Source organism: Pseudopipra pipra, chromosome 5 (assembly GCF_036250125.1).
Source record: "Pseudopipra pipra isolate bDixPip1 chromosome 5, bDixPip1.hap1, whole genome shotgun sequence".
NCBI classification, from domain to species: Eukaryota; Metazoa; Chordata; class Aves; order Passeriformes; family Pipridae; genus Pseudopipra; species Pseudopipra pipra.
Genome location: NC_087553.1, coordinates 57,210,712 through 57,234,444, shown reverse-complemented (window position 1 = coordinate 57,234,444; position 23,733 = coordinate 57,210,712). Strand labels below are relative to the sequence as shown.

Below are 23,733 nucleotides of genomic sequence, written 5' to 3'. Positions count from 1 at the left end.
CAGCAAAAGAATACCAGCAATGCTGAAAGGTGGCTCAAACCTGACACAACTGAGAAAATTTTCCAAAAGATTTTTTCAAAAATTTATGCAATCCACTCCACGCACTCCAATATGGGTCACAAGCAATATAGAAAACTGACATATTCAGTCTCAAATTTGTATTTCAGATTTACAGTTTTACCTTGAGTTACACAAGAGACTGTTACTAGATGAAATACTAGATTCTGATGCACAGCGGCGACGAGGTTCAACTTTTCTTCCTGGAGTATCATCTAATGCTCTCTCTTTACTTTCATCTCCAAAGCCATTTGACAGACCTACAACATAACACAAAAAATAAACTGCATCAAACTGGAAACCCCACCATTCTCATTAACAACTTTTTATATTCACACAATGTATCATTATTGTTCTGTACTTCAAGTATTCTGGTGGGATGAAAAAGAACATGAATATTAACAAAATATTCAATTTCAAGGCACAGTATTATAAATAGGGGGTTCCTGTTGTCCAGATTTTAAGGACAGAATGAACATTTAGCTAATGTAAAAAACCCCCAAAAAACATAGTAAAGATTATAACATGGGAAATGCCAAATGGAGTATCAAATCAGTCTTTATATTTAATGTTTTCAACCCTTAGACAGCCAGGCTGCCGAAGCTGAGTAGAAAAAATCCCAAGAAAATAAATTGTTACAAACCAGGCAGCTTTGCCAGGGTACAACAAAACTCATTTGAATAAGATGCTATAATCACTAAGCCAAGAAATACTGAAAATCCTTTTGAAATACTGGAAGTAAAGACTGGTATGGATTTCCTTATCATGCTGTCTTGTTTTTCCTGGAAGTCTTTCCAATTCAGTAAATTCAGACTGACATGACAATTTCTGTTTTCTGTGACCAATAACCAATAATATACATGTTACTGTTCTTAACTAGCCTTCCCGTGGCACAAGTTTATATACATCCAAGGATACTATATTTTAATTCCATAATTGCAATGAAAATATTCAAAAGGCTTTTATATGACAAGGTACTGATTTGATGGGCTGCTGCCAATCCTGCTCTGGGTTTGCTCATTCACAAACAGTATAGTCCTTATTAAGCCACTTTTGTACTTGATTAAAGAGCCAAATGAAGAATTTTTTAAGATAGCATTCTGAAGACTTTCCAGGATGTGTGAGGGTGTTTGTGTGGGTGTAAACATTGGAACTAAAAAGGAAAGAATCCAACAGAGACTCTAGAGTATCATCAGAAATGCACTGGTTAAAGGCAATGGTACTAGCCTGCAGTCAGCTACTGTAAACTGTAGGCTACTAAGAGAAACTTTAACAAATTTAATTCTGAGCACACCTCCCACAATGCAAGAAAGAACTACCGGTGCCAACCATCCTACTACTGCCAAAGTCTTGAACATCATCATGATCTTTGTACATTCAGAAGTAGTCAAATAAGGTTATGTACCTTCATGTGCCCCTTCACAGTGCATTCTATATAAAACAATTATGGCAGAATTGCCTCTATTAAGTTTAATTCTTCCAGTCTGTTTGCTACAAAGACCTTTGCAAAGAAGGGTGACAACTAAGAAACTTGAGGTCAGCAAGTTACTTTGTACAATCCAGTCGTTTATCGAGGCATTTCCATACAGTGACTTAAGGGATTTTCCCCTCCACCCCAGGAGACCTTCCATTTGGATTATCAACACAATTTTACATTTTTAAGAGAAAAAGGAGAATTTACTCATGTTCTGAGAGATTTTCAGGTAAGCATTCTCTTTTATTGTCACTTAGTTGACACTGTAAACATTCATTTAAGTGTTTGTTTTGTAACTCCCATATTTGCCTTTGATTTCTTACAGAAAAAAATGATAAAAGTAGTATTGTCCTGAGTGTCAAGCACCAAACTACATGACTAATTTTGTTTTCACTGTCAGCAACTTGGTAAAAATAGCTGGAGATTAAGGAGGAGTTCAGTCCTAGACTATGTGGAGACTTGTCAAAAGAGTATGCTTTATGAGAAAGCTTAAATTTCCCTATACACTATCACAGAACACTTCACATGGCATCTGAAATGAAAAGCTGAATAAAGATTCTGCAAAGGAGATCTCTTAAGTCTCTGCAAATAACTATTTTTTATTCTTCAATATCCTGTCAGATTTATTTTTCAAGTAAGGTGTATAAACTGTTTTGTTTTCATCCTGCCACAAGCAGGAGACACATTACTCAAGTTATCATTCAGGCATCTAGCTAATATGAATCAGCTGTCAGCAGAAACAAGTCAGATCCCAGACTGAATTTTAAATTTAAAGACAGATCAAGTAATGACTGTTACCAGAACCAGGGCACAGCTCAGGTTCCCAACGAACTGTGAAAGTGGAAGGTGTTTCAGTTATTAAACTGTTCTTATCTCAACCCACAGGTTTTACTTTTTTCTGATTCTCTTCCACATCCCATTGAGGGAGGTAGGAGTGGGGAAGTGAGTGAGTATGTGGGTGGTACTTTGTTGCCAGCTGGGGTTAAACTATGACATGTGGGGAAAAAAACCCCCAAATTTTTCTGACAAATAAGGAATATTAAAGTGCACAAGAATTCAGAACTTCTCAGACACATTTCTCTCTTGCTTGTGGAAGTATGAAAAGCAAAGTACATACAGGTTATCAGCAGGAGTAATCTTCCTGAGTATCAAGCCCCAAATGATAGGAGCTTACACAATCTGTAAGACTCAAGTTTATACAATTCACGTTTCAGAAATTATAGGGAATAGGCATTATTTTAAGGAAGGAAGACCTCAGTGCTTACTTGAAACAAACACATACATATCTAGTCACAGATGCAGCAGTTCCCAAGTGACCTTGTAATCCAGGCAATAAAATCTAAGTGCTTCATGGTAGTAGCACTGATGTGCAAAAAGAAAAATCAGATATTCTACATTTATATTCTAGAGCTTAGAATTTGGCTTCTTTTAGATCACTACAAAACTCTTTTCTCTCATGAATCACAAAACGCAAAATGTCCTGTAGCTGCTAGAAAAAGTGAGATTAAAGAAGATTTCCATTTGCTTTAAGGAGTTTGCATTTTATTGAATCAGTAGATATTACTTAGAAGGTCAAATAAAGAAAATCAGTGGGAGAAGTAACTCATCTTGCTTGCAGCTTTCCAAAAGCTCATGACTTTGTTAGATCAAATGAGCTTTCTCTATAGTCGTGGAGTGAAACCATGTCAGGTACCGAATTCTTACACATACTCCCTCACCAGCATCCCTGATTGACAACAACTCCCTCCCAAAAGAAGTCCTAAAGATCAAACTAAAAACCCTACATTTAGTGGATAATTACTTTTTCTTTTCCCCTCTGTTCTTAAGTTTCTCCAAAACAGCAGTCCACTCTCAGAGGCAGAATTCAACTTTTTTCAATTTAAAAAAACCCGGGAATTCACAAATAACAAAGCCCACTATCAATCTTAAATGCAGGGTTACTGCCATTTCTAATCTTGAGCTCAACTTCAATTTATACGGAAAATTTACTTCCTTGTCAATCATGGCATATAAAACATTTCGAAAATAAAGTAATGCCTAACTATGAAGAAAAAAAAGTAAGGCAAAGATGATCGGCTTGATAATTTTTCACAGGCCTCTAACTGTGCTGAAAACTGTACTTATCAGGCAAAGTTTTAACTTTTTCTCAACAGTAGCAGTTTGTTCTTAAACTGCAATTAAAACTTTCACTGACTACCTACATCAAGCAAATTAGAATCTTGTTGGCTACACCAAATCAATGGAAGCAGGAAAAGGTAATTCCCAAAAGACAGCAGAAGTTTGGAAAAAAAGAGAGAACAAAATTCAGGGTAGTCCAAAGAACAGCACAGCATTCTCCATGAATGTACAGAATGCTGCCACAGAATACAGAATTGTCCATTTCAGACTATAATCACACCTTATGGTTCTGCTGAAGTAAAAATAAAGAAGCCAAACTTGTACAAAATCATTCTAAAGCAATTAAAACTCTACTATGCTTGATGAAAACCAAGCATATCCAAATGTAAGATGAAGTGCTGTCCTAAAACTAGAGCTGAACAGCTGAGATTCAACCACTAAAAACATTGGGAGCATTCAAAAAAATGGCTGTACACAGTGCGCCAGCACTCATATAACACTATTTAGGTTCATTTTACCAAGTAAGGACTAATCAAGCCCTGACTTGTGCACTTACCCAGAACCAGTGATGTTAGTCTTCATTAAATATATATACATTAAAGGAAAACGTATTTTATTAAAATAAACTTTTTTTTTGTATGTTTCACTTCTCCAAGGAAGACAAGACTGTTTTTTGGGGGGAAGGGAAAAGGATGGAGACGTAGCATTCTTAACTAATCTGTTGTCCCAGAACATGTTCTGGGAATAAGAACGCTGGGACTGGAAAACTCTGCGACCAATCTGTGTCACATATACTACAACACGTACAACTTTGTAACTTACGGAAATGGGGCAATATATTGAATGAAGAGCATAGTTTCATATATGCCAAAGACTTCCTCCAAGAGTGTTCATTTCTATTTTTTTTTTTTTGTTTTAAGGATGGGTGGTGTCTCCAACATGATCCAAAATAATTACTTCAAATGTAATTGTCTTTCTGCGTTCCAAAATGATCATTTAATTGAATTCCATTCCATGTTGAGGATAATAGAAAATAATTAGGATCCAAAGAGATAAATACCCAGCATGATATTAGTTAATATGAGAACCTGGAAGACAGTGAAAAAGCCATTAAGTCTCTCTGAAAGGAAACAGAGCTTTCAAATAAATAAGCCATCCTTACAGCACTGTCCAGAGACAGTGAGAATGACACAAGTGTCCCATGTATTCTAACACTAATACTCAGCTAAGGTTTCAAAAGAGACAACCTAAATAAAAAGTTTCACTTCGATTCAGGCCTCTTTCTTGAAAAAGAAAATACTGAAAGTCATTGAAAGCACAGAATACAACCTCCACATGCATGATATGCATCAAGAACACGGTTTAGAAATGTATCTAAAAATACCTCCAGTAAAAGTAAGAAAGGGGATGCCACAGATTTAAGGGGATTTATATATGCACAGACAAGATAAAGGAATACTTTAAGGTAATAAATAATCAGAAGTTACTGTATTCTTAAAAATGCAAACCTTGAAAATGGGCATAATGCAGCAATAGGAAGGCATCCATAAAGTTTTAAAAAGTGAACCTTAGAGTAACCCTATAAATGTCTACTTCAAACAGTAAATCTGGAGTGCTGTAAGAATATTAGACACAATTCTTTTCAGAATACACAGATGAATGTCTGAGTACGTCAAAGTTTACAGTACTTCAAACAGTCTTCAGTATCCAGGCAAAATAGGAGCCAGTTACTCACACAGACTGTGAAGTTTGGTGTGAAGAGTCTCCTTGGAAATAAAGCTTTTCAAACTTGCTTAAAATTTGGTCTTGGCTACAGATAGCAAAGACAGCTCAATGTGAGCCCATGATGTGGCAACTGCACACTAAACAGCAGCAGCTTTCAAGATCCTAACCAGAAAACTTTCACCTTTGAAGGTTTAAGTAACGCATAATGAACACAGCTGGTGGCTCAGTGAATGCACAGTTTGATGGGTTCCAAAAGAATGCTTAAGAATTCATCCTGTAACTACTAATTTTCTTCAAATCTGGGAATAAGAAGTGTCTCTGGCTAATCAGATGAGACTGCTACAACAGCGGAATCTGATTTGCACAACAGAAAGGAAAACTAATAAACATTTAAAAACTACAGCTTCCATAAGATAAGGACTGTTATGTTGCTCTGCACTACAATAGGATCACTGTACTGTAGGATGATTGTTCAAGACATTTTAAAATATGCAAGTGGGAGGCAACAGTAGTGGAGGAGTTTGAAAACATTCCAGAAAACTCTGAAAGGAAAAAAGAACATACAAGCAGAAATGTTTCTCAAAAAAAGTTTTACAACTTCTTCCAAGACAGCATCAGCTGATCCAATGGTAGAGATGATAACAGCAGCAGTATAGCAGAAAATGCCGTTAAACTTCCCCCCCCAAAACCTGAAGAATTTAAAACTAACTTTACAAACTGAATTCTTTAGTCAGCTTTGGTTTATATAATTTATGACACATAAAACACACACAGATGATTGCAAAAATACAAGCTTCAAGTGCCTGAATCGCCCATAGATCAATGGAATGTCATTCAGGAACCAAGAAATTACTACAGAAAGTCAGTAATATTTAGGACCAAGGACTACTTAAAAACATTTAAGATCAGAATCTTTTTTCCAAACATTTTTTGCTGATTTATGCATAAACACAAATGGTAAAGATCCTTTAGAAAAAAACAAACTTTCTTACATATTTTCTATTTGAAGATTTCTACTTCCTCTCTACAAAATCCTGATATAAAAGAAAGAAAACTTAAGAAGTTTCTTGAAGACTTAAATCAATAAAGGTTATTTGAATTCTCAACTTGCAGAATGAAAAAACATCATAATTATTTATCAATATATTGCATGAAAAACCTAGTGCCTAGCAGTCTTTCAGACCAGCCCAGCAGGACCTACAATGGGAAGTTGTTCCATTTCCTAAATGGAGCTATTCCTAAATGGAACTAACTTTCACAAATTACTATCTACACAGATTTTACACAGAGCTTTTACCAAAATATTTTTTTTCTTCTCTGAAATTAAGGGTTTCTCTGTAATTGTGAAAATACAACTTTTAGGTATTGTATCCAAAGAAAAGGAAACAGATGGACAGAGAACTTCAGAGCTCTCATATGTAAGTAGGTCCAGCCATCCTACTCTATTAAAAAGAAACCCAATAATTTACCATTTATTTGCCTTTTACAGCTATTTAGAAAAACTGGTTCTTAATTTGGGCCTTATTCTAGGACAGGGGACAGAAAATGAAACTGAAGTTGCTACCTGAAAGAAAGATCAAGGCAGAAATGTTTACCAGAGATCTGCCACTCCTGAGATGACATACAGGACACGCAGTAAACTGCAAGTCTTTGAATGACTTCATTAAGTTACACAGCTGCATTCCTGGTCCTAATTTTCCAGGCCTTTTGTACCTTGAGAGGTATTTCACGAAGGGAGACTAAAACTTCACATGATTCAGTAAACATCCAGTTTACAGCCTCCTTCCATGATAGCTTGCAGTGTACTTGAGGAAGTGCATGATCTGAATCCTTTCAGAGACTGCAAACATCGTACTAAAAAAATTATGCCAGCCTAGCAAAAATTATTGGTGCTTGCAATCCTAAGATTCTTGTCTTCCTGGCTTCCATGAAAGGAGCTGCTAAGACCAAATGAGATATTTCACTGCTCATTCAGTCAACCTGACAGTGCTTGAAGCACCATCAAGTGAAGATAATCAAGAGCTATTAAATACCATCCCAGCTTTGCTATTTTTAGGAAACGCTGAACAAAAGAGTTAAAATAAGGCTGACTTGTATGTTCACATCTTTGTTTCCAATCAGATGAATCTATCGTTGCTTTTTTCCCTCAGACCAAAAGTACTTTTATCTTCTACAAAGAATTTCCTCACAGAACTCAGGAGTACTTAGCCATGCTTATCAGCTGTAGGTTAGTTCTCAGTGTCAGTTCTCAGCATCTGCTTTTGTCGCCATTTTTTCCCAAGGACGTGCTGTTGCGTAGTAATTTCTGAGTGACAACAGTATTATTACAGCTTTGGAGGGAAGGGAAAAAGGAAAAATCAAAGAAGAAAACAGAAAAAAAAAAAAGGAAGGAAGAGAGAGAGGAAAATGAAAGTGGGGAAGCATTACCACGATAGACTTATAGCCTGTCAAAGTGATGGCATGGCCAATGAAAACTTGAACCAACTTTGCTTCAAGTATTATTATTCTTGATTAATACATGTTTCTCTGTATGGGATATCTTCTTAATGTGTACACTTCGTCTATACACACCAAAGAAACTAAGTCTGGGTACTAGACTGGAAAACACAAAGAGAGCTATCAATTAAAAATGTCCCAAAATATTGGATGATACAGTGAAAGAGCACATCCTACCATAATTACTCTTTATGGAAGACATCCATCTGTGCATGCAACCACATAACCTATTCTCATTGAGTGGAAAAATGGGGAAAGGAAACAAAACCCACAAACTACAAATCCATGCACAAACCTTCTCTGAGAGGCACTAATTTGCAGTCAATCATACTGTGGAACTGTCCCACTCTCTCCGCTCATTAAGTGACTGATACTTTTGACTGACAGGTTCAGTGCATGAAGTTATTGTTGGAGTCACTGGATTACTTTTTACTATCATCCATCTCTTTACTCAGACCTGTAGGTGAATATTGTCGGGTTGGGCTAGACAACCATTAAAGGCCCCTTCCAACCCAAACTATTCTATGATCCCATGATGTTCCAAACAGGTCAGTTGATTGGATCAACTCTGGTACCTTATGTGCTTGTTACAGGGGACTTCACGATATGTAAGCCTGTCAATTTGAAGGTAGGTCATCTATACTCAGTCTCAACATCATGGTAAGGATCTTAAATAAATTAAGAACACATATATAAAAAGCATAGGGTGGATCTCAAAATTCACTGTTTTTTTTCTAATATCTTCAATAAATTCCACAGTTCTGTTTACCATCTGCGCCACACAGAAAAATAGTCTTAAATGTCACAGATGAAGCACATAGGGGACTATGACATTTAATTTTTTAGAAAGCCAAACCTGGGCCAAGAAATTAGTTAAATATTAAAAGAAAAATTAAATACCAGAATAGAGTAAAAGGCTCTACAGCAGCAAGAAAACAGAAGTGCATCCTGAAATATTTCTTTATTATTAGAGAAGACTCAGTTATTTCATCTTAGAAAACACAGCAACTGTAAGTTGGGTACTAATAATTAATATCTTACAAAGTAACCCAAAAGACAGTACTTTCAAAGAAATTAACATGTTGAAGACCCAAGAAAAAATTCAAAAATACTAATGTATAATATACGTTATGTATGCACATACTTCACAAACCTAGAAAAAAGCACAAACTCTCCATTTATCCAGGTGTTCATCAACCCCACTATTCTTAACTACGTTGCTCAAAATTCCCTCAATCTTAGTAATATATATCAAGAAACAATACAGGGATTTTTAAAGGTAAGGAAGCTAATACTATGATTCTTTAGATGAAATAAACCCAACTTCTTAAATGTCATTGCAAGTGCTGATTGGTATAAAATAAGTTTCCTTCCCCCTCTTTCTGACTTATGAACTTATTTTATTCTACCTGTACTACAAAAAACTTCTCCTATATTTCAAAATATTCCCAGAAACTAAATCAGCAAAAATTTAAGTAGAGCTGCCAGAACTTCTGCCTAAATTTTGAGTGGGCCAAAACCAAAATTAAGAAATTCAGCAGGGTTCTTTTTTTTTTTCCAATTTCTCTCCTTCATTTGATTTATTTTCTTAGCAAATGGTCACACGTTTCTCAGTGGCCTATCAACTCATTAAAAACCCAAACAAACAAACTTATCCTGACAACTCAGCAGTCAGGCTGCCACAGTCCCCATGTCTCCACACTCACAAATTTAACAAGTCAAGGGATATTTCCTTTTAGGCCTTCACAATCTCCAATATTCTGTTTGCTTGTATATAGACCTGAAAATGTTTTATGTTTTTCAATTTCCTGAAGGTAGGCAGCTGAAGTTCTTGGACATTGCTAAGTGCTCAAATAACTAAATTTCAAATAAAAAATGAAACAATATGTATCTAAAGAAAACAAGTAGTTTTAATTCAAAGTATCAGGACTGTGGATCTGTCCATAGATTTAGTCAAATTACTGCATTTTACTCATAGATATATATATATACACACACACTGTCATTCCTGCCTATGTTAACCAGAAGAGCAATTATGCCAATTTCGGTTTCTTTTCACTGACGAACCTCTAGTTGAGTTTGTCATCTATTCAGAAGACATAAATTTCTTAGATATGCATGTTTACTTTTATTTCCTCCATTTAGAGACTGGTAATTTAATGCTGCACAAATGAAGCCTGACTTTCAGTCAAATTAGCTTGTGTTCCAGAGAGCAAAAGCTTTATTAAATAACAAGTATCAAAGAATTCAAAAAATAACCTGTGTTCCATTTCACCCCCGACAATCTCTATCCTTATCATCGCAAATGAAATTAGGTAATAGTGGTCATCACTAAAACATTACATTCTACCAAATGCGAATGGAATTCATATACAGGTTACTTGCAGACCATTCTTATGTGCCACCATTTTGTGGCAGTTGAGCAGAAACAAAGTCAGCCCAACATTTACTAATAGATTTAATAAGATATAATTATGTTTGTTGTACATTAATAACTGAAAGGAATGTATTAAGAAATGATAAAAATGTATTAAAACCTGTGCTTTTTCCTGTGTGAAGTATTCTAAATCAGTGATCCATATTATAAATATTTGTTTACATCTATTTCAGTATGTTGAGAAAACCCATGTAGCTGGAAGCAAGAATACTAAGTAAATTGTATGTTTCACTGAAATTTTCCTTTACTGCTATTTGGCCAAAAAATAACAAAAACTCCATGTATTGCACTATAATAACCACTATTTGAAATCCTAATTCTATGATAAGTTAAAATTATTGCTTTAGCATAGTATATTTTAAATACTTGGTTTTCAATTAAAATAGACAATACCAACACAGTAACTGTGCATTACTAAAGCTACAATGAAAGCTTAAAGGTGACTGATAACAACAAAATACATGCACATTTCACATGAACCTAATCTAGCTTTTTGCAATGTTTAAAAGGTTTTTTAAAACAAAACCACGTTCCATTTGCTATCTTACCTATACACAACTGATAGAGGCACATGTTTTAATGGTCAGTAAAATCTACCTTCTATCCATTAATCAGTGTCATTTTTCCTCAGATGAAATAATTGCATCAACTATTCTCCTGACAAAAAGGATTAATGTTTGTAACAAAAGAGCAAGGTAAGAATAAAATGAATATTTTGAAAAGGTCACTGAAATTGTCCCAGTTAAGATTTGACATGCCCGACCTTCAAGAATCATACATCAATCTCTGATGTGACCAAAATTTCCTAAGTAAAAATAACCTATCTTCCTGTTGAAATTGCTAGATACCATATGAAGCAAACCCAAGATACATCAAGTATGCATGGGAAATTTTTAAGCACATCTCTCCACTATGTAGCTGTCAGTTTCCACATAACAACTACCAAGACAGATGTGCTCTGTGATAATGCCCTAGTAGAGCACTAGGAAATTTAAATTTAAGATTACATTACACTATTGCTTCATATATTTTAGAAGTTCATATATAAAAGGAGGTCAGAGTATTAAAGTGAACTGCTTTCAGTCCTCTTTGAAGCTAAAGTCATACTGTTCAATAGTCCTCTATTTCTGAAAAAAGCTAGCATATCAATAATTATTTTGTGTATGAAAGCCAAAAACATACGGGATACCACAAAGTAGTGTCAGTGGATCCTGTATATGTCTTTCTTGAAACTAATTGGCAAAAATACCAACCCCAAATGTAATTCAAGAGAGCATAATAAAAGCAGTCTATGAGAATAATGAAACAACAAAGTGAGATTTTACTAAATTAAATAAGCTTTAGAGTCTTCCTTCGAACTTCTTCATATAAGAATGCAGGAGTGACATGTAAGGGAGAAATATGGAGGAGACTGAGTACAGTGAGGGACAGAAACTACAAGGCGTCCCTATGTAACACCAAAAAAACCCACATTGGTTGGAAAATAAATGTGACAGCGCAGCTCTCCACCACTTAAAAATTTCAATGCTTTGCATATTAAGCAAAGTCTATTTTTAAGACTTTTTCTATATCCAGTAGAATTGAAGATATTTAACATTCATACCATTCAAAGAAAACTATGCAATAATAATTCATTTTCAACTACAGGAATTGCTCATGAAGTTAACTCACAAGAACGCACACAACAACGCTGAAGCATGCTTTTTTCTACGATTGCATGGCTTTGGAGGGAAAGGCTCATGACTGCTGGATTTTACTGAATAAAAACATTTTTACCTGCAGCATTACAGTAAACTTTGTAAAAAATAGCCAAATAGAAAAAATATTACAGCATACATCATCTAATGTATTTTTATCATAACACAGAGATCTGCACGAATCAACACCAGTTGCATACACAAAACAACACAACTGGTTTTAACTCTTGGAAAGCATTTGAGGTTTGTGCTGGGTTCCTGCTGAATTGTAACTCAAGGCAGTTGCCAAATGCAAATTGCTTAAATTATTGTGGAGACACAAATTTGAAAATAACACAAGGATTAAAGTTTCCAATATGAAAGCAAAATGTTTGGCCGCAAACAGGAAAACGAATCACAGGAATAAGATCAGATAAGCTGACACATCTGTATGAACTGTATGCTTAAAAACCAGGATACTATTAAAGAATAGCTAGAATATTTTCAGGTGAATATTAATTGGCTAAACTGTTTCAATTCACATACATAGTCTCTTCTTGAACAAGTACAAATCTTAACTATAAATACCCTGAGTACTAGTTCTACACAAATTTAATCCTGTATGTATCTTCACTAGCTTCAGGAAGAGACTACATATTTTTGTTTTAAAATAAGAATAAAAAAACCTTTTAATCTTTGGATTTCATTCCTGTAACTGGGTTGTTCGTTTTGAAGATAATCAAAACTATATTTGACCCACATACATCTAAATCCAGAGAGAGAAAAGGAACAAAATATATTCAGAAATTCAGTTTTGGTTTTGTTGCCGTTTTTCTTAAAAAATAAAAAAAAAACAAACTTTTTTTTTCTTCAAAGAAACAATTCACAGTGTTCAACATAAAAATTTCAAGAAATTAGTATTAATGTGTGATCTAGCACAAAATGATTCATTGTGTGTGTGATAAAATGCAATCTGTATACAGGTACATAATGAAATTATCCCGATTACAGACTGGCAAATTAGAATATTTGGAAATCAAAGCTTTTTATATTACAAAATAAGTTAATCTTTATTAATACCATCACACTACCTTCACTTTGTTCCTACTTCAGAACTAAAGTACCAAATCAAATCTGCATACTCTTTCCAAGCTGTTATGAAAAGGAATGGAAGGTGGGGCTTTCCAAAGAGGCAAAACAAACAAAAAACTCAAAAATATAAATGAAAGACACTTCCCCCTACTAAATCTTACTTAACATTTTCTCATGCTCATTCGATCATTCAGAAAAACAACCAAGAAGCACCACCCCACATCCTAAAAAATCCCACAGTTCAAACAAAAAACAAAAAAAAAAGAACAGAAATTACCTAAAAACCAACCAAAACCCCCTTTTTAAACACACATACACACACACACACACACAAACTCAAAAGCTTTTGGAGCACATCTTCACAATGAATGTTCAAATTAAATTCCTATCTCTTTCAATCAAAGATACAAAAAAACCACATGCTGTTTTCATACCTGCATATGGGTTACCAACAGGACAATGAAACAGAGTATTTATTTCAAAGGTAATATAAAAGTCGTAGCAATGTCCATGGATGACATTAAGGAAACATACTTCAGTAATTTCCTTATGCTGCTTTTCTTCCTCAAAGCTTTTATACAAACTTCTCAATTAACTAGAACTACATTTTGCTAAGAAAAGGTATAACTAACGTCTTGTGCTGTTCTGTACTAACGTATCAAGATAACGTTCTCTTTAAAATGTTCTTTAGAAAAGTCCCATTAAGAGCATAATCTTACACTTCGATTCTTCAACTTAATTTTAAGTGTACAGACTAAAGAAAAAGCCACAAGAAGGGTCATTATACCTTGGGATTTTAACATTTCCCTAAAACACATGGATATACAAAGCACCTCACACACAGTCATCAGATTCGTAATGTGAAAATATGCTTAGAGTAACAATACGGTGAAATGAAGTCACACATAGAACATGTATTTTTCATGGTCCTGCTTGTAAGAGTTCTAGTTTTGGCACTACGTGTGAATTCCATGTAATTTAACAGGGAATTTGCAGAAAATCAGCTGATTCATTTTTCCTACTGGTTTCAACAAAAGGAAATAAATAAAAAATTCACCCACCTATACATGTAATCTTGAAAACTGCATCATGAAACCAAAGAACCAAAACTTGGTTCAGTAAAGTCTAATTGTATAGGGCCAACACAAAAATGAATCTGTAATTTTCTGAACTCAACTATGAGGAAAACCTATTCTAAGTGCTAAAATATGAAGATTTACAATCACATGTATGTAAAGAAAATAACAGGTATGTCAACTTTCCAGATGCATCCATTCAAATAAGTTTTGTAAACATTTACCTGTATCCAAGCGCTTTACAGGGGACTCATCATCAACCTCAGAATCTCCACATGCACTCCTTGATCTTTTCCTTGGGTGCAGAAGTGTCTCCAACCTTGGAAGGACTACAGACAAAAAGGTTTTGGTCCCTAGCTGTGGAGAAGTTGGCTGGGTTTCAGTGTTCTTTGCAGACTTTTGGGGGCTTATACTTTTCGATTTGCAGAAGAGAATGGATGTACGTCTGTTTACATCAGTTGATGACTCAGCTACAGCAGAAACAGTCGACTCATTGAGATTACTGTCAAGTAAGTGTTCTGGAGTGTGTCCATTTATTTCTTTCTGAATGGAAGTGCTATATAATTCATTATCAAATTTTACTCTTTTGTAAAGCTTACTCTGCTCTGGATTGAGTTCTACTGGTTTGAGGGTTGGTGGTTCTGAATTAGTCTCCAAGTTTGAAGGAAGAGGTAATGCATCTGATGGTTCAAGTTTAGGGGGAGATTTATCTCCTGAAAAAATTATAAATAGAGTGTGATTTTTGAAAACTTGTAGTTATAAAGTCTATTATAAAACTCACTATAAATGTGCAGCCCACCAAATAAATTGTTGTCTGGAAACAAAGCATAACATTTTAAAACCAAAACTTGTCTAGCAACAATCTGTCCTAGTTAGTAGTTCCTACTTTTATACTGGGAACGTAACAGGGGTAGAAAAGTAGGTGTTTATAGTTGGTGTTAACAATTTATACCTGGATAAATACTTTTTACTTCTCATGCATTTGTGTTAGTTTCATTAACTAAAAACTACAAAATCTATTTTTTTATTAGAAAGTTGGGGTGGTGGATGATTATCTGTTAAATGCAATTATACTGCCATTCAAGTAAAATTTTTGATAATTTTATCTATTTCACCTTATCAATATTCACCTTACCTGCCTAAGAAAAATTTTACCACATAAACAGTGAAAAAAACCCCTATTTTTAACCTGATGTACTCCAGTGAGCTAAAATGTGTTATAAAATCTACTGAAAGGCAAGATTTGTAAAGCTGTTTTTGCAGGTGCGGTTAGAAGTTTTATGTACCAAACCCAAAAAGAAACAATAGAGGAGGGGAGGAAAAAAGACCCCCAAAATCTTACAGCTTGATTAGCCACTAGTTTACAAATACACACTTGACAATATAGATTTGATAGGAGAAATCAGAAAAGCCACCCTCTACCGTTTTTTCTCCAGCACCCCCCAGCCACCTTTTATTTTAACGTGATTGTGTCCCAGTCAGTTCCACTGGGAAAAGACAATGGAGACATAACTGTGAGTGAATAGAAGTAGTTTCAGTTTTTAATCCCAAGTATTGGGAAAGAAAATAAACATTCTACTATTGCAGCATGCCTGAATACAAACAGAATGATGTCCTAACCCATAATTATCAACTCAAAAAGATGTTAAAACCTTTCTAGCTTCCAAAGAATCTTTCAAAAAATAAGAAAGGAAATACTTATTCTAGAGTAACTGTATGAGACCAACATACTATTTATGCTATCACATAAAATTCTTAAAACTTAATTAATTTTTCTATTACCTGAAAAAAGGTATAATACCCCCAAGTATTTAAGCCCTCTATTTGCAGGGGATATGGCTATATTGCTTCGGTTTTGGCCCAGCTATGTTTACTTGGAAATCAATGAATTCTAAGTGCAGGAAAACCTCAACCCTGTTAAGGTTTAATCAACAATAGCATAGTTTGTACTAAAAATACATATTTCTAAAATGCACCGTGACTGTGCTCATGTAATTTGATGGCACACAAGTATCAGAACTGGTAACTAGTATCAGGAAGACAGTGGAATAAAATGTACAGTCAGACAAGCACGTTTAAAGTACCATCAATTAAAAAAGCCTGTAGTTTAGAATGTCCAAGGTGACTGTTCTTGGTGAACAAATTCTGATTTTCTTAAAATTAACTAGAAAATATTCACAAAAAGATTTAAGAACATAAAACCCCTTGAGAAGCCTTTAGCCAATAAAACCTAAATTTCATGGGATTATTCTGGTACCATCATTTTTTACATTATCGGAGACTGAAAACAGAATTGTAAGGGGGTAATTCACAGCACTTCCAAAGTCAGCTCCTGTACAGATCCTGGGCACAGTATTCTTCTACATTTCTCACATCTTTTTTCGGCAATTTGTTTTCTTTACTCCTCTAAGTACCTTCTATTTGAGAACTGAAATTTGAACTAATTAATATTATTCTTTGCTAGATCAGAACTATAAAAACAATGCCAATCAACCCTGGATCATGCTTTTCATTATGTTTTGTTTAAAAAGCATACTGTAAATACAAGAACACTGCTACTGTTCACTTTGGACTATTTTTTGGTAAACAGCTGAAGTGAAAGGCTGTGACATAAAAATGTTAAGTTACAAGCAAAAAAAGTTAGTGTATTCTTTAGCTGCCAAAACTACATTCCTAAAGAACTGTATTTAGTACCATCATCAGTTGATTAAAAAAACCACCAAATTTAAAAAAAAATAAAAGAGATCATTAAACATTCTGAGAATACTTAAAGCCTCAGAACAAGATAATATGCCAATTCATGGAAGCTTTTTCTATCATTGTTCAAATCTCAAGCAAGTTATATGTTTGGAAAGTGGTCTCTTACCTATACTAAGAATTAAACACTACACTGCTGTTTGAATGGCAGTTAAGGACAGTCATTTTATTGACTTCACCTTTTAAAAATTTTGATAGCATCAAGCTGCAACAGACAGAGACTATTTATTACCATGCTTCCACTTTCCCTTGAGCTCTTTCCTCCTCCTATTCAATGCACTTATTCAAAATGAAACACATCTCTAACTCTCCTAAAGAAGTTTAATTTTTCAGAGATGACCATGAAACAAACTCAACAGAACTTTTTTTTTGATAGATAGATTTTCTTGCATCATTTAAAAATGAGGAATAAAGACCTCAGAAATTCATTTGAAAGCTAAAAATGCGAATTATGCTGTTCAATTGAAATATGAAGTTAGGTCTTTCTAGCACATTGCTATCATTGAAATCAATGGCAATCAGCCAAGAGTAAATACAGTTCTGAGACAAATGTTTTGAGGAGGAAGAGAACCAAAAGGGGAAGAGCTGGGTAGATATGACTGACTCGATTCTACAACATGAAAAGTATTAAGTCCTATCAATAGTTAGCTTTATTTAAATAAATAAATAAACCCCAAATCTACCCACCCTCCTCCCCAGAGTCTGGAGTAGAGAATAAAAAAGGCTACAAGAGACAGTACAACAGATTTTTCATTACTGTCTAGGCTCACATGATCCCCAATATATATATTGAAATTTAAATGCATTTCCAAAAGTACAAAGATATTTTCCATTCAGGCATTTCCAACTGCGTTTTGTATGACACTGTTTGCACTTTCATTTCTTAACACCTATATTTTTAAAAGCCTTGCTGTAGTGAAAAACAATGGAGGTAAGTTTTTTTTTTTAAGAAGATCATTCTATTCTTAAAATATTTGTTGGGATTAGGTGGTCATTTGCATATTTAAAATGCATATTTTTAATTTAAAATAAGTATTTTAAATTTAAAATTAATATTCATTTATTAAACCCTTTAATTCACATTATTAAAGCATCTGACTGAAGAGGCTCAGAACAGCACTCGTTTAAATCTGGTTTACAATCTTACCTTCTTCTTCTCCATCCTGTTCTAATGCTGCACTTTCTTCTTCAAAACTTCCAATACCTGATTCTATTTGAGGAGCTTGGTTGTGTTGCTGACTGAGTTTGTTGCGAATAATGCTGATTTCTTTCTTTAACAGCTTTGCTCTTTTGCTCCTTGACCCACTGGATTTCATTGCACAGGTCAGATCAAGTTTTTCTAGCAACTCTCTCAGCTGTTCTTCCAAGGACATATGTGCTCTGTTTGCAGGATTCAGTAACCTATCCACTGAAGTCAAAACACGCACAATTGCAAATGTATTAGTATTTCCCAGAATAATAATACCAACAGGAGGGAAAAAAAAGTAAAATTCACATGCCAAAATAAAAAGATATTGTCAAAAAGCTGCTTAGATTACAGTTAGAAATGTTGAAATTAATTTCTTCTTAATCACCATTTTGCTCAAAAAGACTAAGTAACAGTGCAAAGAATTAAAAGGTCAGAAGAAAGACATAATCCTTCCCACCCTAAAAGGGGAGTTCCTTCTTGTAAATGAGAAGGACAAAATTACGGTTATAAAAGAAATGTGTCAAATATTCTCCTTCACTGCCAAAACCTCAGAAAACCTCAGAAAAATGACGTGTATGTCAATAGAATAAATTTTAAATCCTACTATTACAAACGTGCTTTGTTTTTTAATTGAGTAGGTTATTTAGGAACGTGCTGAAGTTTATGAGCACTTTTCATGGCTTAAAAGCACATATAATCATGTGAAAGAGAGCATTCAGCTTAAAAATCTTTTCCATGTAAGTTTTTAAATTAGGCTCTAACACTGCCAAAATCAGAATCTAGGTAACACTGATTTCTAATGACAGATCTAGTAGAATAGAAACACTAGAATCTTTCAAGCACTGTTTTTAATAGGGAAGTGGGGAATCTAGTCAGCAAACAGCAACAAACCTAAACATGTGTATGGAATGTACACACCGTGTGTAATGAAAAAATGCAACTTTTAAAAATAATCGAAAAACATCTTACCATCTTCCCAAGAGAAAGGCTGGGGTGTCTCAAGTTTAGGCCGTTCAGGTAAGTGCATTCCAGTTTCATTATTGTAACCGATTCCTTCAGCATCTCGCCTAGCTTGCCTGAGAACTACACCTCCTTGATCTCTTAACCGCACTGCAGCTCTATAAAATATTGTATCTTTTGCATTGTATTTCATACAGTTATCTATGATAAGATTGAAGTCGTCTTCAAACTCACTGAGGTTTTTATAGCCTTGAGCATCTAACCGTTTTCTCATGGTAGAGAAATCCATAGGATGTTTAATATGATCCAAATAGTCTGGAACCTTTGAACAAATATTTAAAACACAAATGGGTAAAATTTTCTTATTACAGCCAAAGTAATATTAGTTAACTGATACACATTTTAAACATATTTTGCAACACTTCAATGTAAAAAATTCAAAATGTAGCTCAGAATTGCACATCGTGATATTTCAAATATTTGCATGCCAACAGACGTTTACATATTACAAGATTCTGCACCTTGGGCAACAAGTTTGAGCTTTACTAAGAGATGCTGAAACTGTATGTTTTTAGAATTCTGTGGGTTTATGTACCTCTTCTCCCAGGCAACTAGTGACAGGTCAAGGGGAAATGGCCTCTAGTTGTGCCAGGGGCAGTTGTGGTTGGATATCAGGAAAAATTTCCTCACTGAAAGGGTGGTTAAGCATTGGAACAGGCTCCTCAGGGAAGTGGTGGAGCCACCATCCCTGGAAGTGTTCAAAACAACTGGATGTGGCACTTCACAATATGGTATAGTTTGCATGGTGGTATTAGGTCAAAGGTTGGACTTGATGATCTTGGAGGTCTTTTCTGATCTTAATGATTCTATGATTCTATACAGCATCTGCACACACATCCATTTAATTTATATAGACATATTTACATGTTTTGTACACACATCTACATGTACATATATACATACTCTGTCTAGTTTCACCTGCAAATAAGAACATAGTATCAACATTTCAGTTTTTGATACCCTTAAGAGTTTGCTTCATCAAAATCATCTTATTGCAAAATAGCAACATGTATCGATCATTCCATACAAGTATTTCCAGATACTATTTTGGTATATAAACAATAAAAGGCTTTCATAGCAGTAAACCATAACTCACACAGTAAATTATCAGAATAAAGATTAAAAGGTAACACTGCTTCCAACCCTGCATGCAACAATTTGTTTCTTGTACTTAAGTGCCACCAACCCATATGTAAACATCAGGAAACACAGCTGCAAACACACCTCTTTAAGGTTCACTGGCTGAGCAAATATACGAGCAGAATCCTTTTCCTGCAGCTGATCCAGAACTGATCGCAGAAGTACAGTGAATGGAGTAAGCCTAAGTTCCATAGCAACCTGCTCAATCTTGACCTAAAGAAGTAACAATTATCCAGTTGAGCATTTTTCATTAACATACTGTATTAAAGTTGCTTTGCAGCATAATATACAATATGTCAGATATGAAATAAAATATACATTTAAGTAAATGAGTTCAATACTACTTTCAGTATCATCAGTTGGCATTATTTGATTTTATTTTTTCCCTTATAAAATCATCAGCTGAAAACCTCTCATTCCTTCAGCTTCTCAGAACTCAAATTTGTATTTTATATATAAGAATTTTGTTCCACTTCTAAATGCATTTCTTTTCCTTGAAAAGATGTTACATAAGAATAACTTCGCAGTTCTCCAACAATGTGAAAATAGAAAGAATTTAATGGTAATATGTTTAAAATTAAATTTTAGTTGTACTGCTATGTTCAAAGTTTAAATAATCTGACGAGCATTTATATGCTACATAAGAGCAAAACAAAGAGTAATTGGAAAGATAATATTCTGTGTAAATTCCAAGAAAATAATTTAAAAAACCAGAATCAACATCTTCAAATACTTGAACATCCTTCAGAATTTCCAGTGTTTTACAATATTTCAACTTCTCTGCAGTTTAATTTTGAGGCCATTTAAAGAGTTACCAGCATTGAATGGTGTTTTTATAAATAAGGACCATCAAAAACCCCCAAGTGCAAACATTTTGCTTTCACAGTTTCCATATAAAATCTTATCTTTCAGCATTATCATTTCCTCTAATCTCTTCTCCTAGTAATGTTAACTCTAGAATATTGTAGGTCTTAAGATGCAGCTTCTTTTTTTGGTGACAGAAGAATAAAAGTGCAACTCCATATAAGCACGTGTACTGGGAAAGCCTGAAGAGATCAAATTTTCTACACTTCTTCAGAAACCAATTGTCTTTCCAAGTCTAACAGAATGGCTAGTTAAATAATTTCTCTACACCAATGCACACAGCATGAGCAACAAACAGGAGGAGCTGAAGGCCACTGTGCTGCTAAAGAGCTACAACCTCATTGCCATTATTGAAACTTGGTGGGACACAACCCATGACTGGAGTGTGACTTGATGGCTACAGGCTGTTAAGAAGGGACAAGACAGGAAGACAGGGTAGAGGGGTTGTCCTTTACATCAACAGATGAACAGATTGTGAAGAGCTGTCTCTGAAGAAAAGCAACAAGCAGGTTGAAAGCGCAGACACCGAGGTGACAGAGGAAACCCTGTGCTTGTCCTTTATTTCAGATCTAGGGGAACGTATTGACAAAGCCTTCTTGTTCCAGCTACAGGAGGCATCGTGCTCAAAGGTTCTTGTTCTGATGGGGACTTCAATCACCCTGACATCTGTTGGGGCAACTCCAGGTACCAATACCAGCTGAGGGGCGAACACATCGAGTGCAGCCCTATCGAGAAGGACTTGAGGGTACTGGTGAATGAAAACCTGAACATGAGCTGGCAGTGTGCACTTGCAGCCCAGAAAGCCAATTGTATCCTGGGCTGAATCAAAAGAATTGTGGCCAGCAGGCTGAGGGAGGTGATTCTGCCCCTCTACTCTGCCCTCCTGGAGTATTGAATCCAGCTCTGGGGCCCCCAGCATAAGAATAGCATGAAACTGTTGGAGAGAGTCCAGAGGAGAGCCACAGATATGAACAGAGGACTGGAGCTCTCCTTTGAAGAAAAGCTGAGAGAAGTGGGATTGTTCAGCCTGGAGAAGGCTCTGGGGAGACCTTACTCCAGTCTCTCAGTACTTCAAGGGAGTTTATAAGAAAGATGGGGACAAACTGATTAGTAGGGCCTGTAGTGACAAGACAAGGGGTAGCAATTTTAAACTAAAAGAGGGTAGATTCAGACTAAATATAAAGAGTAATTCTATTTTTGTTTACAATGACGGTGAAGCACTGGAACAGGTGGGCCAGAAAGGTGGTAAATGCCTTATTGCTGGGAAAATCAAAGGTTAGGTTGCATGGGGCTTTGAGCAACCTGATCTAATTGAAGATGTCCCTGTTCATTAAAGAGAGGTTGGACTAGATGATCTTAAAGGTCCCTTCCAACCCAAGCCATTCTATGACTCTATGAAAATTTTATATATTTTAAACAGTTTGAGTGCACACATGCACATATGTTCCTTGATCCTACATGAGGATTAAAAGACAGCAGTCCTTCTACTGAAAACTACATGTAAAAATATTTAAATTATTTCCTTCAGAAAAGTTTCACCAAATTAAAAGATGCTCCATTTACCTGTTCTCTTTTTAATTTTTCACGCTTACGTATAAGTTCTATCAACAAACGTGCTCTTTCAAGATCATGGCGCAGCCTCTGCCAGTACTTCAATTTTTCTTTTAAGGCTTGCATTTCTTCGTCATCTTCTCTCTAAAAAAGGAATCAAAAAGTTTACATGAAATGAAAAATGCGCACCTCTTTATGCAACTACAGGATGTATGCACATAAAGGGAGAAACTACTGTCTTACAGTTATGGCACTTGATCATAAGCTTCATACTGCAACAAAAGAAAACCTCTGGTCAGGGTTTCTTCTAAAGTTTCTCAGGGGTCTACCTGAAAACAAAATCTATAAACTGGAAAGCATTCCTATGGTGACAGCTATTTACATGAGAAGGAGCAATACAGCAAACAGCAACCCACAAAGATAACAAGCTGCAAAATACAATATGGCATTTTCGCATCAAAATTCAAACCAGGAAAACAACATAAGTTTCATCAGAAACTCCAGGCTGGTAGAAACAAATTATTCTTGTGGTCAACAGAGTCCACCTCCCCCACATCCAGCAGAATTAGGACACGCTTGTAACAGAACAAAATCATTATGGCTTCGAAACAGAGGAGATGAAAAGCTGTTTATCAGATAATACGGTAACTTCAAATGGTACTGCAGATAAATAATGCAGTAATAGAACCTTTCAGAGAATGGATGACAATTTAATTTACACATTTTTAAGAGTAAGTAACGTTTAAACACTTGCAGTATTTAATTTGATTTGTACATACAAATCCCAGAGCATTTCTTGTTAGCCTTTACTATTTTTCATAAGGAAAAGGGAGGATATTGGAAAACTCACAGAGAATTCAAAGGGTATTGATAATTCTCCAGATATGAGGACATAAAGAAACAGAAGTCCTGATATCAGTACCAAGTACACAAAAGAAACATCTGCTTTGGGAAATTATTATTATTACATTTTAAAAATGAGTATTTAATAAAAGAGTCTCTGAAAGACATCGAAAACCTTGTATGCTTGTTGGTAACTTGTATAATGCAAAACACTTGAT

The 23,733-nt window shown here is 35.0% G+C and overlaps 1 protein-coding gene across 7 annotated transcripts in view; it reads right to left on the bottom strand.

Moving 5' to 3' along the window:
- Positions 1–23,733, bottom strand: part of BRD1 (bromodomain containing 1) — a 65,647-nt gene that overhangs the window by 9,432 nt on the left and 32,482 nt on the right. For 4 of the 7 annotated variants that reach the window (XM_064656221.1, XM_064656220.1, XM_064656219.1 and 1 more), the window contains 6 exons: positions 22,685–22,816; positions 20,342–20,470; positions 19,067–19,379; positions 18,056–18,316; positions 14,376–14,864; positions 182–317 (listed from right to left, as the gene is read on the bottom strand). In XM_064656221.1, the coding sequence (XP_064512291.1) occupies positions 182–317; positions 14,376–14,864; positions 18,056–18,316; positions 19,067–19,379; positions 20,342–20,470; positions 22,685–22,816 (1,460 nt within the window). Of the gene's footprint in view, positions 1–181; positions 318–4,516; positions 4,738–14,375; positions 14,865–18,055; positions 18,317–19,066; positions 19,380–20,341; positions 20,471–22,684; positions 22,817–23,733 lie in introns of those variants that run through there. The other 3 variants (XM_064656223.1, XM_064656225.1, XM_064656224.1) reach the window with 3 other exon arrangements.